This window comes from Ptiloglossa arizonensis, chromosome 9 (assembly GCF_051014685.1).
Source record: "Ptiloglossa arizonensis isolate GNS036 chromosome 9, iyPtiAriz1_principal, whole genome shotgun sequence".
Classification (NCBI taxonomy): Eukaryota; Metazoa; Arthropoda; class Insecta; order Hymenoptera; family Colletidae; genus Ptiloglossa; species Ptiloglossa arizonensis.
The window spans coordinates 20,099,166-20,117,527 of record NC_135056.1 but is presented as its reverse complement, the minus strand read 5'-3'; the positions used below and the strand labels follow the sequence as shown (position 1 = coordinate 20,117,527).

At 48.8% G+C, this 18,362-nt stretch overlaps 3 protein-coding genes across 5 annotated transcripts; 2 read left to right on the top strand and 1 right to left on the bottom strand.

Moving 5' to 3' along the window:
- The first annotated feature begins 1,993 nt into the window (after positions 1-1,993).
- LOC143151554 (alkaline phosphatase 4-like) lies at positions 1,994-9,612 on the top strand. The gene is made up of 8 exons (XM_076320838.1): positions 1,994-2,133; positions 2,839-2,941; positions 4,860-5,080; positions 5,191-5,383; positions 6,828-6,994; positions 7,204-7,515; positions 7,959-8,388; positions 9,000-9,612. Exons 2-8 carry the CDS (start codon positions 2,857-2,859, stop codon positions 9,212-9,214), a joined length of 1,623 nt encoding a protein of 540 aa, XP_076176953.1. The 5' UTR covers positions 1,994-2,133; positions 2,839-2,856; the 3' UTR covers positions 9,215-9,612.
- LOC143151555 (uncharacterized) lies at positions 9,399-12,405 on the bottom strand. The gene is made up of 2 exons (XM_076320839.1): positions 12,215-12,405; positions 9,399-11,653 (listed from the first exon to the last, which is right to left on the bottom strand). Exon 2 carries the CDS (start codon positions 11,631-11,633, stop codon positions 10,080-10,082), a length of 1,554 nt encoding a protein of 517 aa, XP_076176954.1. The 5' UTR covers positions 11,634-11,653; positions 12,215-12,405; the 3' UTR covers positions 9,399-10,079.
- A 1,189-nt stretch (positions 12,406-13,594) lies between these two features.
- LOC143151556 (solute carrier family 41 member 1-like) lies at positions 13,595-17,633 on the top strand. Of its 3 annotated transcripts, none has more exons than XM_076320840.1 (7): positions 13,595-13,733; positions 14,708-15,325; positions 15,397-15,868; positions 15,958-16,105; positions 16,183-16,385; positions 16,468-16,616; positions 16,726-17,633. In XM_076320840.1, the coding sequence occupies exons 2-7, from the start codon at positions 14,933-14,935 to the stop codon at positions 16,909-16,911; spliced, it is 1,551 nt and encodes a 516-aa protein (XP_076176955.1). In that variant the 5' UTR covers positions 13,595-13,733; positions 14,708-14,932; the 3' UTR covers positions 16,912-17,633. The 3 variants fall into 3 exon arrangements, with proteins under 3 accessions (XP_076176955.1, XP_076176957.1, XP_076176956.1); XM_076320842.1 differs by lacking the exon at positions 13,595-13,733 and adding an exon at positions 13,740-14,035 and having other exon boundaries at positions 14,995-15,325; XM_076320841.1 differs by lacking the exon at positions 13,595-13,733 and adding an exon at positions 13,740-14,035.
- Positions 17,634-18,362: the final 729 nt, after the last annotated feature.

Here is an 18,362-nt window from a genome sequence, read left to right as displayed (position 1 = left end):
AGGATACCTCGGTGCATCGCGGGGGGGAAATCGAGCGACGAAAACAGAACTCGGTTCGCTCGTAAGAAACGTTCCAAAATAAACACACTTATCGATACGCTCGCGACGAGTTTCCTCGATTGGGGTTCGCGAAACTCACGCGTGCTCCGTGCGGAGAACACGCCGCGGAGGGTGTCGTAGGAACGAGTGGAGGATGTCGCGAGGTGGAGAAGGTGGCGCGTTGGAAAGTGATGAAATAAACGTCGCGTCGCGGTATCCGGAATCGACGTCGTCGTTTTTCAGCCGATGGTGGCCGTATTATCAGGCGACGATCACGGTGTCGCGTTTGCGCGAATGGATGGTTAAGAACGATCACGCAGCGGGCGGCGGTGTGGATCTATAGAAATTACCCGCGGCGAGAAACAATAAGGAAAGACGAACGTAATAAGGCTGCACGTGCACGGAGCATGGAGCGTCACGGCGCGATGGTAACACGCGCGTCGATATCTCGCGCCAACCCGCGTCGTCTGTGCGCGCCGTCTCGGCTGCTCGTGTTCGTCGCGCTCGAGGCTCGACGCGTATCGAGCGTCCCGATTGGTCGTTGGACGATTTCCCTCTCGCTCCCAACAACGTGCCGCAACTTTCGTCGACGAGCAGCTCGCCGACGGAACGACCAGCGAACGCGATCCTCGATCGCGCGCTCGTCTCGCGTTTCATCGGCGAAACGAGCATCTCCGGTGCGAACGCGCGATAAAGAAACTTGAAGAAAAAAAAATAAAGAAAAAAAGAAAAGCAAAAAACAACTCGAGGAACGTTCGCGTGGCGCGCGACCTCGATTCCCATTCGCGGGTACGAACGATCGTTCCTCGAAAATGGAATTCTCCGCGAGGACGTCGCTCCGAAATCGGTACCTTCCTCGTCGCGAGCTACCACGATCTAGAATTTTCGAAACTCGAAGTTTCGCGAGTCGAGAACCGCGAACCAAGTGTCCCATGAAACTCCGTTCTCTGCCCACCGTGTGGAAGTCGATCGATCGCTGCGAGGAGAACACAAAATTGGAGTGACTCGAAGGCGATAGACGCGAACGATCGCCCCGAGGAGAAGTCGATTGTATGCCATGGCAATCCGGGTACACGGGCCGGTACCATTGGAAACGCGAGCGAAGAGAGACGAAAAAAAGAAAAAAGAAAAAGAAGCGAACGATTCTACGAAAAAGACGATACCGTTGCAGCTCGAACAGGTGGGAAACGGTGGGTGGCGGTGTGGCGTGGCGTATCTTCGGGGCCTTGTCGTCGTCGGTCCGCGGGGTGTACGGGGTGCGCGAAAGGGGGTGGCGGGAGAGCCGTGCGATAGAGGGGCGTGTGCACGAAGGTGGCGGAGGAGCAAGGAGCCAGAGACACCGAGAATTCGCGGCTCGCAAGATGCTTCGAATTAATCTGTCGCGGACATAAGATATAATGGTACCGAGCTGCTCAATTACTCCTGGATTAACAGTGCACGAGGGGTTCCCCTTCTCCCCCGACCGCTTCTCTCCTAGAGAATCCGTACTCTCAGTGTCCCTTGCACGCTCTCCACCTCGTGCACAATCTACCAGGGCCTTTGAAACGCTATATAAACTGACAAACTTCCTCGGTGGCGCTGTATTAGCGTTATTACGGCACCGCGATCCGGTCGGGTAATAGCCGCCCGGATAAAATCGAACCGAGGAAGCGATACGGTTCTCGACGACGACGACCACGACGATTCGTGTTACGCGTCGGTAAACGTTCGACGCACGACGTGTCTCTCGCGTCCGTATTTTCGTGTTTTCCTACGGTTTCTCTGCGGCTGGTCGTTCCGAGTCCGTTCACCGAGAGTCCACCGCGAGGAAGAAGTCACCGAGCAGGTGAAGTCGAGGCGATTCGACGCGAGTAAGGCGTCTCGGCTCCGTCGACCCTCGGCATCAATCGTCCCCGGTCGTCTTCTGGTTCCGTTTCCAGGCGTCTCGCACGGAGAATGATCCGTCACGGTACACGTGCCTGACCAGAACGTGCCGACGCACACGCGCGATCCCGAGCACGCGCACGCACACGCGCACACGCGCACACCTCGCGTCTCGAGTTGGATTCATCTCCACCGTTTCCAGACTTCGAGACGGAAGGTTAACGTTGCTGGGTAGGTATAATTTTCTTTAATAATCGTTCGCGTTGGCCAGCGTTCTCGCGAGGACCGTGTCTCCGGAGGATCGTGTTTTCACCCACGCGGTACGTCGCGCGAGCCGCGTACGTCTCGACTCCTCGCGGCGCGGAACCCAGCCTCGATTCGCGATCGGGATCGTAAACGCGCGCTACCATCGTACGTGCGTGTACGAATCACGGTGGAAGGTGTGCGTCGACACCGCTCGTTTTCGTTTACTCGCCGACTGACCCGAATAGCTCTCCCCTTTGCGCGTCGCGCGAGTTCCCTTCTCGTTCGTCCGCTCGCACTATCGTCTACTCCCTTTCTACGAACGCGTTTCCCGCGCGTGGTACGCGGACGCACGCTCCTCCTCGCAAAGGACGCTTCCGAACCTTCGTTTAGGCCCCATTAGCCAATCAACCGCCGCCCGAATCAAAGAAAATATAAATAGTACTCGCCGCGGGCAGACCCGGCGAACGCTACGGGTCAGGGGTACGTGGACAGCCAACCGCTCGACAAACTCCGCTCCATTGTTCGCGCAACTCGCGTTTAGGGTCACGAACGGAGAGATTCTCGGCCCTCTCGTCGTCTACGGTACCTTCGCCACCGCCACGGTTTTTGCGTTTCGGTTTCTCTCTCGCTGCCCGAACTCCCGCGAAAACATTGAAATGTTCACGACCGTGACACGATATCGATTCACAGGACCGCAAAGGCTCGAACATGAAACGTCCGATCGTGCTGGTTTGCACCCTCCTGGGACTTCTCGGCTCGGACGCTCTGCCACAGGATACCAAGGCTTACGAAGGTTTGTTGCTTCGAGATCGACCAGAGAACCGGTATCGTACTCGTTCGTTTATCGCCTCGTGATCGATAAGCGTCCATCGACGATCGATCGGGCCCGCGCGTTGCCATCGATCGCCGATTCGATACGCGAGATTAGAATTGGCACGGTAGTCGTTTACCGAGCCGTATTCGCGGCAACGACGATGCTCGCAATTAACGCGGGTAGCGGATAGGAACGACACTTTGCGGGATAATAAAGTCCGTTTCTCTTATCGATCAAATGTATAACGAGAATCGGCTCGGGCTCGTGACGCCCGCGATCTCGCGAAACCGAGGATAAACGCTCGTTACGGGAAGAAAACTCGGCTAATCGGTAACACGCCGCGTGGTTTCTGCCGCTTGAAAATCCTCGGTGCACCTTCAACCGTGAAATTGAATTCGTAAGCAGAAAACCGTATCGTTTCACCTTGACATTGTTTCGCAAAGATTGCGACGTTCCGCGAGTTGGGAAAACACCAACGCGGAATTCGCCCGGTTCGATTTTTCGAATTCGAGCGGCGACGATCGACGTTGAAATTTCGTCGTTGCGCAACGCGTATCGTCGATGCGAAATATCGATTATCGTCGCGCAGAAAAATACATCGAGCGCGTGAAAATTTCAGAGCTCGATTTTCGATAGATCACTCCGGGTTTTAGAATATTTTGCTTTCGCGTTTGCACGATGAACACGAAGACGAGATTCGGTTCAATTTTTGGGAAAATTTCATCGTTGCGCAAGAAATACATCGAGCGCGAACTCGCGTGAAAATTTCAGAGCTCGATTTTCGATAGATCACTCCGGGTTTTAGAATATTTTGCTTTCGCGTTTGCACGATGAACACGAAGACGAGATTCGGTTCAATTTTTGGGAAAATTTCATCGTTGCGCAAGAAATACATCGAGCGCGAACTCGCGTGAAAATTTCGGAGCTCGATTTTCCACGGATCGCTCCGGGTTCTAGAATATTTTGCTTTTGCGTTTACACGATGAACACGAAGACGAGATTTAGTTCAAATTTTCCGAGAAATTTCATCGTTGCGCAACGCGTACCGCCGACGCGGAATATCGATTCTCGTCGCGCAGAAAAACACATCGGGCGCGAACGCGCGTGAAAATTTCGGAGCTCGATTTTCCACGGATCACTCCAGATTCTAGAATGTTTTGCTTTTGCGTTTGCACGATGAACACGAAGAAGAGATTCCACCGATTCAATTTTTCGGAGAACCGCGACGATCGACCTGGAAATTTCATCGTTGCGCAACGCGTATCGTCGACGCGAAATATCGATTATCGTCGCGCAAAAATACATCGAGCGCGAACGCGCGAGAAACTTTCAAAGCCCGTATAATTTTCCACAGAGAGTATTTTACTTTCGCATCCGCGCGATATACAATTTTCCAAAAGCGCGTTAGGATTCTTTCTTCGAAATTGCCCTTTTGGCTGAAATCCGAACGCGTTCGACTTCTCGGGACATCGAAATCTTTGAATATAACTCTCCACGATTCTCGTCACGCAATAACACATTGAACGCGCGAGAAACTTTCAAAGCTCGAATAATTTTCCACGGAGAGTATTTTACTTTTGCATCCAAGCAATGTACAATTTTCTGAAAGCGCGTTAGGATTCTTTCTTCAAAGTTCTCCTTTTTGCCGAAATTCGAGCGCGTTCGACTTCTCGGGACATTAAAATCTTCAAATATTGGATTATTCTGAATATCATTTCGTTTTCCAAAACGAATGAAATATACAATTTAATAAAACGTTTATACGCTCTAAAAGATTCATGTTTCAAAAGAAAAGAAACGACTTTCCGAACCCAACGTAACTCTCCTCGATTCTCCTTCCCGTTAGAATACCTCTCTGTTGTGTATTTCGTAGCCGAACGTTTCCATCTTTCCGCAGACATGTCCTTTTGGCTGAAAGCCGGGCAGGAAAATCTTCAGAAGAACCTCGGCTATAGGAACGTCGAAAAGCGAGCGAAGAACGTAATTATATTCATCGGGGACGGTATGGGAATGTCTACGATCACGGCCGGTCGTATATTCAAAGGCCAGAGCAAGGGTACGACCGGCGAGGAATATAAACTGGCTTTCGAGATGTTCCCCAACACTGGATTCGCCAAGGTATAGAACACTTGGATGGTATTTACCGACCGTGGAGTTTCCTTCGTCGCGATTTCCATCCACGAAATTTCCCAAGAATAGTCCCGCGAATTTCGTTTTCTCGTTCGCAGACGTACAACACCGACAAACAAGTACCCGATTCGGCGGCAACGGCCACCGCGATCTTTTCCGGTTCCAAATGTCGTTACAAAGTGATCGGCTTGGACACCAGATCGGAGTACAATCATTGCGACGAAGCGATCAACCGAGTGACCAAACTGACCACGATCGCCGATTGGGCACAGGAAACGGGCATGAGCACCGGTGAGTATCATTTCCGCGTTTGTCGTAGACCTCGATGGAAAACGAGAACGAGACGCGGAAAAGTACCTCGCGATTATAACCGTGATAGCGACTGGTAGCGAAAGATCGGACTTTTTCGAAGAATACGGTGAAACGAACAAACGGAGAAGACAATGAAACGTATGGATAGTGAGTTTATCATAACTGTCCCTGTTGTACAGTTTACATAGGAAATACACGAAGAATCGTTGGCTAAGGAATCCTCGAGTACGGTAAACTCTTGCGATCGTCGTATCACGCGTTGAACCGGCCGAACTTCTTTTCACACGTTACTTAAACCCATGGCTCTCTCGTTGATCTTGTTTTCCATCGTAGTAAATTTTTTAATTCGACCGATTAAAGTTCCTGTCGTGACGGTGGGACGTGGTAGTGCGATTAAACGGCCCGCACGAAATTGCGTGTAAATTTTCTTAACGACCGATCGAAAGGAAACGTAAACACGCGCGCAGTTTGCACAGATGTTTTCGACAGTTGCGCGACGCGTAGCTACACGTAGACGGTGTCTCGGCGTTCGAAGAGTTCGACGATTTCGGAACGGTGGACGTAGCTTGCGAATAGAAAGAAAGAGAAAAAGAAAAGAAAACTTGAAACGTGGCCGAGCGTAACGATCGTAAGACGGTTCGCGATCGCGTATAAGCGCCGCGCGCGAACCAAGCGGAGAGTCGCGTTTAAAGAGTTCGACGATTTCGGATCGGTGGACGTAGCTTGCGAATAGAAAGAAAGAGAAAAAGAAAAGGAAAGTTGGAACGTGGCCGAGCGTAACGATCGTCGGTTGCTTCGCGATCGCGTACGAGCGCTGCGCGCGAACCAAGCGGAGAGTCGCGTTTAAAGAGTTCGACGATTTCGGATCGGTGGACGTAGCTTGCGAATAGAAAGAAAGAGAAAAAGAAAAATAGAAAAGAAAAGTTGGAACGTGGCCGAGCGTAACGATCGTCGGTTGCTTCGCGATCGCGTACGAGCGCCGCGCGCGAACCAAGCGTAGAGTCGCGCACGCGTGACTCGGTGACAACGACGGTCGGCTCACGGTCAGCTACCGGTGTTTAAACGTTAAACATCAGTATCGAATAGACCTTGTCGAAACGAGCGCGAAAACGACACGCCGGAGGAGGTCACGCGTCCGACCTTCCGCTTTATCTGGCGCGTAACGCTCGGCAATGTTCGTCGCTGCGACGATTACTTTTCGCGTTGCTCGGCAACCGTTGAAAAAATACGGGAAAAATCGATTTTTTCGCGCGTATCTCCCACTCGCTCTCTCTTACTCTCACTCTCTCTATCTCTCTCCGTCTATCCGTATCTCTCTCTCTCTCTCGTTTCCTCGGGGCCCCCAGTTCGCGCGATCGTTCGATCGTTCCCCGTTGAACGACGGGAAGGGCGCAATTTACCAGATTCGATTGGACGAATTTAGGATTCGTGACCACCACCCGTATCACTCATGCCACACCGGCAGCGTTGTACGCTCACACCAATAACCGCGACTGGGAGTGCGACACCTCGATACCGGACCAATACAAAGGCTGCGTGAAGGACATTGCGAGCCAACTGTTCGAGAATGCACCAGGAAGCAATTTCGAGGTGAGACGTCGTTCGAAACAACGATTCGTTTCTTCGTTTACGACCCAACCTCCCACCCCCCACACCCCCAACCTTCTCCCCTGCTTCTTATTTGTTCGTCACCGACCCTTCGCCCCGCCGCTTGGCAAACCGAATACGAGTTTTTAATTCTCGTTTCAATATTTGCGCGCTCGTTCGTGTAATTTTACGATCGCGTAAAATTGATTCAGGTGATGATGGGCGGCGGCGGACAACACTTGGGCCTCGAAGTGGGACCGTTGGATCCCGACACGTGCGTCAGGGGCGACGGGAAGAATCTAGCGGCAACCTGGGCCGAGAACAATCCCGAGGGAAGACTGGTGACCAACGCCGAGGATCTGATGTCGATCGATATCGCGAACACGACCAAGATCCTCGGTGTGTTCAACTGCAGCCATCTGCCGTATCACCAACTGATGACGAAGGAGACACCGAGTTTGGCCAACATGACCACCCAGGCCGTGAAGTTGCTACGAAAGAACCAGAACGGTTTCTTGCTGATGGTGAGTGGTCCACGGGGATGTCGAAGCTCTCGAGACGAGCGCGAGGAATATCCAATCTTTCCACGAATCGAGAGCATCGGTACACCGCCGTGGAAACGAATTTCGAAAAAAGTTGCTTTCCGTTTCTCGTTTACTCGCCGGAGAAGCGATTCGACGCACCTCTTACGGAATTACGCGTCGGATTCGATTCTCGTTCGCGAGAAGAATTTTCTCCGACTTATTCGCTGTTCTTTTGTTTGTCTTTTTCTTACCAGACAAGTGTACTCGGAAAATACACAGCGTTTAAGTACGAAACGCGCCACGATTACACGTACCGTCGAAGATTTTCCGAGCAAGTCGCATTCGCGTTCCGCGCGTACCATCGAAAATATTCGCGCTTCTTGCGCAATCGGCCAACGAACGATTTCCCAATGCAATTTCCCCGGTATCGAACCGTTTTGCAGGTCGAGAGCGGGAAGATCGACATCGCCCATCACAAGAACTACGCGAAATTGGCGCTTCGAGAGGTCTCGGAACTGGAGGACGCGGTCCAGGCCGCTCTGGTGCAGCTGAATCTCGACGAGACGTTGATCATCGTCACCGCCGATCATTCCCACGCGTTCACCATGAACGGTTACCCGCTAAGAGGAAACGAGATCCTAGGTTTCGCCAACGATCCGACCAGGCCGGAGATCCTACCGTACGAAACTCTCACGTACGCCAACGGACCGGGATTCGTTCATCACAGACGCAACGATAGCAACAACGTCAACGAAACGTGGATACCCGTGGAACAGGACAAAACGAGGGATGATCCATTCTACATGCACATGGCCGGCATGTACCTGAAGGACGAAACCCACGGAGGCGAAGACGTCGGTGTTTACTCCATCGGTACGCTATATCGTTCATCGTTTATGATAAATTGAGTTAAACGCGGTACAAATCGTCCAAGTTTAAACTTCTTTAAAATTATCGGAGAGTAAAGCTTCTATGTATCCGATTTTAACGATTCGAATTCAAGACAGTTAGTTAGACTTTCTTGTCCACGATTTATCAGTGATCAAATTGCGTGAAATCACCCAAGTTTAAACTTCTCTAAAATTATCGGAGAATAAAGATTCTCCCTAACCGATTTTAACAATTCGAATTGAAGACAGTTAGTAAGACTCTCTTGTCCACGATTTATCCGCGATAAAATTGCGTTAAATCACCCAAGTTTAAACTTCTCCGCAATTATCGGAGAGTAGAGCTTATCTGTATCCGATTTTGACAATTTCAATTCAAGACAATTAGTCAAATTCTCTCGAATAAAGATTCTCCTATCCGATTTTTACGACTCGAATTCGAGACAGTTAGTCAGACCCTCTTGTAGATACTTGCTGAATGGTAAGCGATGCAGCGTTAAGCGAAAGCTACCAAATACCCGCGAAAATACTCTCCTATTCGTACAATACCTTAGATGCGTCTTAACACGATTTGAGACGAATGTTTTCTTTTCGCAGGTCCTTACTCGCACCTGATTCGTGGCACCTTCGAGCAAAATTACATCGCTCATGTGGTGGCTTACGCCGCGTGCTTCAAAGACTGGCCGTCTCACTGCAACAACGCGTACAGTCGTTACTTCTACGAAGTGGCGAACTCGGTGAACCCGAGCACGAATTCCCCGTTCCTGTTGCTCTCGACGATCGTGGTCCTTTGGATGGTCGTTAAGTTCTAATCGTGTACATCGACGGTGTCACACACGCGGCACGATACCCTGTGGGTTATCATCTTTCGTTCAACGATCGTACGAAAATCGAACGCGTTCTCTCTTCGTCTCAGCCCTTCCCCGTCCCCTCTCCACGAACTATGAATTCTACCGACCGTACGGTATACCGATGCATCGTTAAAGTATTCCGCTGTAAATAATTCGCGCGATTCGGCTTACGATTAACGCAACGCTGCTACTATATATTATATCTATCTATCTATCTATCTATTTATATCTGTATACATACAAATATACAAAGCGGACGACATAGTACAAGAATGGACGACTATACGAAAAGAAATGCTGGAGAAGATCGCACGAGGTTGGTCGGTTGTAGCAAATACATTTTCACCTGTGATACTCAACTTTGTTGGTAAGCGTTTGTTCGTGCACCAAATCGCGAGGAACGACTCGAAATCGACGATTCGCGGATCGTTAACGGGAAAATTTCGTTCCGAATGAAAGTCGAGTAAAAATGGAACCGTTGCAAAACGAATTCTACTCTCGTTGGTCGTTCGAGAATAATATTCGGATAGAAATTCTTCCCGTTTTCGTCGCGTAGCTTCCTGTCGCGTGACGATTATACGACGAGCGTGCGTACGGTACGCGACGCACCGTGTACCGTGCGCCGCTCGTAATTAGACTTCCTACTTATAATTAAAATAGACCGAGCAAGGAACTCCGGCGAGTACGGGGACGTGCTCGATACGTGCACAGTTGCAAAAGCTTGGGAACCCGAAACAACGACGGCTCGGAAATCGTCGCGGAAACTTTCCTCTCGACGGCGAACGTAACGCGATTAAATACCGTGGGAACCGCGGAACGTTACAAGTTACGCGGGCGACGTCGCTCTGACGATAGCGAAATAATAATTCTTGTATATGAGCGGCATCGTGTCGTCGCTGACGAAGTTTCGATCCGGTTTGATCGAGGCGAATGGGTTCCGTCGCGGCGTAGAGAGCACCTCGACGTCGTATACGGATTGTATCCTCGCGAGGTCCCAGACCACCTCGTCCCCGGTGTAGGACGTGACGACGAGGGGGGTCGGTGTCTTGCAAAATTCTCGTATCGTTTCCAGCCACGTGTCCGTACCCGCGTACCCCGTGTTGCGATAGAGACCGGCGTTGAAAGCGCAGATCAAATCGGCCGGGACCACGCGCTCCGTTTCGTCGCGTACCAATTCGTGGTAGAGTCTCTCGGGTCGAAAGAGTACGATCACGGATTTACCATTGGACCTGCACTCGGAGCAGAGCTTCACTTTGGCGAGAAGCTTCGGGGGCACACCGCTCGGTAAACGCAATTCCGGACCGACCAGGATCAAACGTAGGGTCTTCAGGTTCGGTAGCAAATGAAGGTACAGTTTCTCCCACGCGTGTAGATTCACCCCCTCGAATTGAAATTCCGCTCCCGCTATGTGCACGGTCCATTCGGTCTTGGTTCGCCAATCCGGGCATGAGATTTGCATCGCGTGGAGAACCGTCAACGGGATCGTGGACAAATGGGACAAGCTGGCGTACGTGTAACTGTCCATTTCGCGGTAATACGCGGAATCCTCCCCGTAAATACGTTGCGCGAGCTCGTCGAAACCGAGAGTCGATATTTCGAGGGGATTGGATTGCCGCGCGTTCGGAATTCTCGGTTCGACGGCACCGTGTTTGTATTGCAGGACCAGGCATCGTCGCAACACTTGGAATTCCGCGCAACGTTTCTCGTGTTCGTCGCGATGCTCGCAGACCGGCTCCATCGAGCAACGCGGACAACAATCGTCGCGAAAACGACGACAGACTCGACACACGCGCGGATAGAGAACGATCTCCTTCTCCCAGAGTTGCAACGGTCTCCCGATCTCCGATTCGAGGATCGCGAGCACCTCCAGTCTGTACTCGCGGTACTGTTCGGCGTCGAGACGCGAGTCGGATTCATCGGCCAGCAGGGTGGTCATCGAGGCGCGTATCTCGTTCAACGGTTCGCAGAGGTCACGGTGACTGGACGATCCTTGAACTCGATGCGCGGCCGAACAATAGGACACCATTCGACAACGTTCGCAGAACACCTTGGACCGCTCGGAACAAACGGCGCAAAGGCTCGCCACGAACACGAATCTAGGTCTGACGTTCAACTCGACGCTCTCCGCGTCGTCGTCGTCGCTCTCGTCCGATGAATCCGACAACGACGATCGCACCAGGGGATAGTTCAAACGCGAGCAAACACCGATCGGTACACCCGGTTCGCGACCTCGAGAAATCGCGCTCTTGGTACGGATCTCGATCTCTTCGTTCCTGGTTGCGTCGACGGACGTGGATCCTGAACGATCGCGATCCTCTCTCGATGGTTTCGAATCCTGCTGCGCAACGCTCCTCCTACCTCGGGACTTTTTACGACCCATATTTTACCACCGCGAGAACTCTGAAACGGTAAACTTTAATCAACGATCTTGACTTCTTTTCGAGCCCTCTCTCTATCTCTCTCTCGAGATTCTCGATCGGTCTGTATTGAATCAACGGTGATAAAACGAATCACTGCGTAGGATACGAAGAACGACGATGCACCTGTAGGATGTTAACGTAGCCAGAAATTTTAGCGACCGTATATCATCGAGATCTTTCCAAATATCGGAATCTGGCCAAAGCCGACAGGTGTTTCAAACAGAGAAGGAGAACGAGAGAGAGAGAGAAGTGAAGTGAGCACTTTAATTTGATCGAATTACCGACTTTAAATACGAAGCAAACATTAAAAGCAAAGCGATCGTTCGATTACGAAAAATTGCGGCAAAGTCACGGGACGGATATTGTTTCGTTCGTTGGAAATATCCTCGTGCTGGTAGGTTTCTCGCTACGATCGCAGAGGTTTCTTTTCATCGTTTTATTTAACGAAAGAACAACGGTTTACGATATCGCGTTACCGTTATCGAACGATAAATCGTCGAATCGATCTACCATTTTGGAAAGTACACAACGATCGACTTACCTTGCCGTATTATCGCGAATCTCGATAACGCGAAAACATTAAAAAGGCTAATTGGTATTTGTTCCGAGCGATAAGATCCAACGTCGGGATGAGAAAAAATTGTCCGAGCTGGTCGCACCACGTAGACGAAACGGGAGGAAAATACGGGAAATTAAAGGAGAACTCGAGGAACGCAACGCGATGGAGCACAACCGATAGCGGTCGAAGTCTCGCAATGTATTGTCGAGAACAGAGCTCATTTGCGGGCACTATGCCCATTGCCCGGACGAAGGTATTTCAGGCTGCACGTTTCGGGTGTATGCCCCTTGCTAGCACCGACTAAAACGGGTCTAAATCGATTAGACCTCGTCCCTCACGAGATCCATTTATCCACGTCGATCCATTCTCCCGTTATTTCGATCCCCGATCGAAGTTGTCTTTCGGCGCACGAGAGACCCGAGCACTTCCATTTCATCGAATTACCGACTTTACCGAAAATACGAAGCGAACGTTCGAAGCAACGCGATCGTTCGATACGAAAAATTGTGGCAAAATCGCGAAACACGAGTACACGATTTCGTTCCGGACATTTTTACGGAAGAAACGTACGAACGGTGCAAAATCGTCTTTCGAAACAAAAATGTCCCGCGTTACTTTTCGACGTTTCGATCGAAAGCATCGCCACGCGAACATCGATCCGTTGTTGATTTGGAAAACTGTAATGACCCGCTGTCGATACAAAGGTCGTACCCGCGGACAATAAAAAGGAATTCGAAACGTGACGTCGGAATTTCGAGAAAACTCGAACAACAACGGTTACGAAATACGTTTCAATATCGCTCGTATATTCCTTAAACCGAATCTACGTTATCGATGATACGTCCGACGCGTTATATAATTTCAAGTACTGCTAATAATAAAAATTGGAATTATACACGCAACGATGACGATGATATATCGTGGGAAGTATACGCGTGTACGTATGCGCGTAATGTGAATAAAACTGCACACGTGCGTGTACTAGAATTGTGTAATGCAACGAAAAAAAAAAAGCAGAGGCGCATTGTTGGGGAAGTAAGAAATTTACACGCGTAGCTGTTGTAAATTCCTTCGGATGTTATCGTTGACGCACTTCGCGTTCTTCGTACCGCTGAAATCGCGTTTTTGCGATTATCGGTAAATTTTCGATAATTTGCAACATCGATCGCATCGTTATTCTATCCTTTCGAAATTTTTCGCGAATTACTGCGATTATAATTATTATTAACGAGAAATGCGCGCATCGACAAGTGCTGTCAGGCTGCGGTGACTGGCAGCAGTTGACTACGATCCTGATTTCTCAAACTGGTCGACCGTTGACGTACTGCCTCGTAGTATGCAAATACTAGATAAGACAACCGTAAAAGATAAGATTAAGCATTTCTTGTACCTCCCAGCGTTTTATATCACTTTTCGTAATCCGATTTTTTTTTCCACCTGAATACGCCTCCATGTGGTTAAAAGGTGAACGAACATAGGAACGTATCGTTACATACTGTAGGTAGGTTGTGCAGTTTTGAGGTTAGGTTATCGGTATTCGAACGTTATAGCGCTTTCTCTATACGATGTTTTCTCGTCTCACTGCCAAGAATCTGTTCGTAAAATGCTCTTAACCGATTCGAGTCATTGACGAATGTTGTACATAGAACGAAAAACATTACTTCGCGTAAATATATAGAGCAATTCGCCGCGACTTCAGCTATAAGGACGGCGCGTTTTAACCTACAACGTTTGTCTCGCGACAGAATTTTCTTCGTGCATCGCAATACTCTTTATCAAGATCGAGGGAACACGAAATGTGATGTAAATATTAATCTCTGTAATCGTTGAACCGGTTTCGATCGTTCGCATCAATGGCGATACCTTTCCAATTAACGATATTCTGACACGTGGAAATAAGCTACTATTTGTTTTGTTTTATTCGATGGCTACGAAGCAGTTCAAAGTGCTATCGCGTTGTAATGTTCATTTTTCGTTCGATTTGTGTACGTGCTATCCAATTTTCCAATTCGTTTCGATTTTATCGATAATTTGTAATGTAACGTCACGCAATTTGTATTCTTGTGCTTCTAACCCCTAACGTTAAAATTTTGATAACGTCGAATCGATTACGATCCCGATACTCGTAAAGACCAGTATGCTGAAATTCGTCTCGAACCATCTCGAACACGATTGTAATCGAAAACGTTCAATTCGATCGTTAAAAGGAGGCCGACGCGGGCTTGATTTCTTTGTCACGTGAGAAACTTCTCGACGTTAGAAACGTTTTAAAAATATACGCAAGTACAACAAATATACACTTGAGAGTAAAAATCATGTTTTATTGCGCACGATATTGCTTTTCGTTTCGTTCTTGGTATCCCGTATGTCGGAGAAACATTCGTTGGAGAAGTAAATTGTCGAATAAAAAGAAAAATACACTTTTCATCGTATAATCCGAATCGAGTCTTTCTTAGTTTAATGCACGGTGTATAGGAAACAAAGGGTGAATCGAGGGCGAAGAAGATCGTGCCAGCCTTAGAACGGTGCACTGTTGAATGCAAATCGGGAACAGTTGTATTTAAGTTGTTCCGACCAACGGTAACACACATACGAATCGGCGGGAATTTTTCACCAAGTTCAAAAGCATAGTTACAAGCTCCCTTTTTCCATAGAATCCTTTATAGTCGATTCTATTTTCTGACAAGTAATTTCGCGAGAATGAGCAATGATAATATAGAAATAAGGGTGTGTGCTAACGACTTACCAAAAATTCGGCATAGAAAAACAGAAAAGAAATTTTATGGGAGTAAAATGGTGGAACTAAACAGCGATAAATCGCTCGAAACGACTATCACCGATGCCTCCATGGAATCGGAAGTGGAATCCGACGAAGAAACGGAGAGCGATGGAGAGCATATGCGACGACTTATACCATCGCCGATCGTTCGTCAATGCGTTAGCAACGATTCGAAGAAATCTCTTACTCAGATGAATCAAACCAAACAGATCGACGACGAAAGCGTGTGGTCCATATCTATACAAATGTTTGTACCTTTTCTGTTAGCCGGTTTTGGTATGGTAGCCGCCAGTTTGTTACTGGATATCGTACAGGTACGTGGAAATAGACAATTCGATGGTACTCGAATATCGAGGAGTGAAACGGTGCTGATTTTCTGTTACAGCATTGGCCGGTATACCAAGAAGTGTCCGAAGTGTATATACTGGTACCGGCGTTGCTCGGTTTAAAAGGAAACTTGGAAATGACACTGGCCTCCCGACTTTCCACTCACGCCAATCTTGGTCACATGGACACAAAGAAGCAAAAATGGACTTTGATCGTTGGCAACTTAGCTTTGATTCAGTGTCAAGCTACCGTCGTGGGCCTATTGGCTTCCATAGCTGCCGTCACATTGGGTTGGATTCCGGAAGCACGGTTTGATGCACACCATGCGCTTTTATTATGTGCCAGTGCTTTAGTGACTGCGTTCGTAGCCAGTTTTTTATTAGGTTTAGTGATGGTGACCGTTATACTACTATCCAAGCAAATGAAGATCAATCCGGATAACGTAGCCACACCGATCGCAGCATCCCTTGGAGATTTAACTACTTTGGCGCTTCTTTCAGGGATTGCGTCCTTTCTGTACAGAGCGATAGGTAAACGCGTACCAACGAGTACGGATGCCTTTGATCTCGAATCACTCGAGCGCGCACCACTAATTTTTAGTTCTTCTTCGTTGTTCCAGATTATGCTCCGTGGATAGCACCAACGTGTATAGTGTTTCATATCGTCGCAACTCCTGTTTGGGGTTACATAGCAATCAGAAATCCATTTACCAAGGAAATATTGGATTACGGCTGGTCACCTGTAATATGTGCGATGTTAATTAGCAGGTTTTGTCGTTTTTTCCATCGGGAGAACAAAATTATACGCGACATCGGTCGTGTAAAAACGTTTGCATTCATTTCAGCGTGGGCGGTTTGATACTAGACTATACGATATCGAATTACAAAGGCATAGCTGTGTTTCAATTAGTGATAAACGGTGTTGGTGGTAACTTGGTCGCCGTTCAAGCCAGTAGAATATCAACATCGTTGCACAAAGAACGACGATCCGGTATTCAAGAAATACCCGTTGTTCGTTTCAGCGCGTTCCACGCATTTTTTGCCACAGGTACGACAAACACGGATCAACACTGTGTACAATGTAAAGTGTCTTGCTCAAATGTTAAAGTATCGCTTCGAACGACTTATAGGTGGACACGCGAGGACTGCCAGAGTTCTATTAGCAATGGTAATACCCGGTCATCTGATATTTGGGTATGCCATCAGTTACCTTCAAGCGGGACACACTTCTTTCACTCTCATATTTATTGTTGTGTATTTGACTGCCGCTTTACTGCAGGTAAAGCTGCTCACTTCATTAATCGTATCTCGACGGTAATGCCGTGCAATCGTTACAAAATATTTCGGATGATTAAAACGTCGTGTACGTGTTTTCGTTTGACCGTTAGGTGATTTTATTGTTGTACATTGCTCAATTGATGGTCGTTTGGATGTGGACAAGAGGAATGGATCCAGACAGTTCTGCGATACCGTACCTGACAGCGATAGGCGATCTCATAGGAACGGCGCTACTGGGAATCGCGTTCCACATACTTTATTCCATCGGCGACAAAGATTCGGACGTGGGTGACTGATTCATTTTGGATCGGTATTGTTATCCATGCGAAACAGTCTGCACGGAAAAGAACCAACGCAACGATGTTTACTAAAGATTCTCTATTAAACATTCGTCGACCCTCTCGTTGCAAGAGCGACGGCCGCAAAGCGCCCACGCAGTTTGCTCGACAGCACGCGCCGGAACAATGACGTATCGTTATTTCGGAGAAATTATTTTCAAAAGTATTTCTCAAAGAAGATCATCGTCCGGGTAACGGTACGTTCGAAAGTGTCCGATACAACGATTTTTGTGGCGCGTGCGCGATATTACGCGCGAGACGACCAAACAAAGTCGGTAACGACGAAAGGGTGAAATCTCGGAACATTTTCTAGCTCGTGGTACCTTTCTTTCGAAACTCGTCGAAATTTTAGAACATATCGTTCGTCGTACATCGTACCGTCTCTTCGACGCTACGATTATGCGAGATTATGCAAGATTATGCGAGAATTATATACGCAGTACGTATACGTACGTACGTACGTAGCGACGATGTGTAAAAATGTACGAACGACACGCGCGTGTGTCGTTACTTTAGCGAATACGTTGTATATACGTAGAAAGTCGGGTAAATCTTCGAACGGGGCTGCTCATTTCAATCAAAACGCATCGATGTGAACAAACGCAGGCATAAAGTCAACGAAATCAAATATTTTTTGTTACCGAAAATTGTACTTTACCGGTCGAAATAAATTCGACTCGCAATAATTTACGTGTGTTTCTTTTATCGCGTTTAAAGAAAATCGAAACCCTACGACGCGTTCTTTTGCGCAAAGTTCGCCTCGGTGGTCGCAAATTCAAAGATTCCTCGAAACGTTCAACCTCTCGAGAATTGTGCGCTACGGGACGCGCAAATCGAGCCGATCGTACGCAAGTTGGCGCGATTTCCGCGATCACGGTAGACTTTTCGAGAAACGATCGAAAATCTTACGTCTCGCGAACGAAACGTTCCCTTCTTCGTAAATACCAAGAACGCGATGCAATATTGTTTCGCGAGGGTGGACCTTTCGAAAAAGTGCGTAAAACAATTCGGTGCGTCGCGACACGGATCGAAGAGACAAAGGTGGACACGGTTCGGGTCGGGTCCCGAAGATCGAGGCGGACACCGACACCGACACCGACACCGGCGTAGGTAGGTCAGACAAGCGGACCGCTGGCCAGCTACACGTACCCGAGTTAAACTCGGTCCGACTCGATCTCTCGCGGCGGCGGCGGCGGCGGTGGTGGCGGTGGCGGTGGCGGTAGCGATGGTGGTGGTGGTGGTGGTGGTGTCTTTCTTTCGTACGATATCGTACGGTCGAGTTACGAGTAGGGCGTAAAGGTTCGTAAGCGTAATCGCGTAAGCGAGGCGCGTCTCGACGTGTGCGTACGACGTACATACGTCGCGATGCGTGCACGTGTACGTACACGTCGTCGGCTCAACGATTCGTA

What these genes read in the sequence shown, in the direction of transcription:
- LOC143151554 (XM_076320838.1), top strand. Translation starts at nt 2,857, where the DNA reads ATGAAACGTCCGATCGTGCTGGTTTGCACCCTCCTGGGACTTCTCGGC. An exon ending in CACCAGGAAGCAATTTCGAG is followed by an intron (nt 6,995 to 7,203) that starts GTGAGACGTCGT and finishes AAATTGATTCAG; the next exon opens with GTGATGATGGGCGGCGGCGG. An exon ending in CGTCGGTGTTTACTCCATCG is followed by an intron (nt 8,389 to 8,999) that starts GTACGCTATATC and finishes TTCTTTTCGCAG; the next exon opens with GTCCTTACTCGCACCTGATT.
- LOC143151556 (XM_076320840.1), top strand. Translation starts at nt 14,933, where the DNA reads ATGAGCAATGATAATATAGAAATAAGGGTGTGTGCTAACGACTTACCA. An exon ending in CCACGCATTTTTTGCCACAG is followed by an intron (nt 16,386 to 16,467) that starts GTACGACAAACA and finishes AACGACTTATAG; the next exon opens with GTGGACACGCGAGGACTGCC. An exon ending in TGACTGCCGCTTTACTGCAG is followed by an intron (nt 16,617 to 16,725) that starts GTAAAGCTGCTC and finishes TTTGACCGTTAG; the next exon opens with GTGATTTTATTGTTGTACAT.
- LOC143151555 (XM_076320839.1), bottom strand. Translation starts at nt 11,633, where the DNA reads ATGGGTCGTAAAAAGTCCCGAGGTAGGAGGAGCGTTGCGCAGCAGGAT.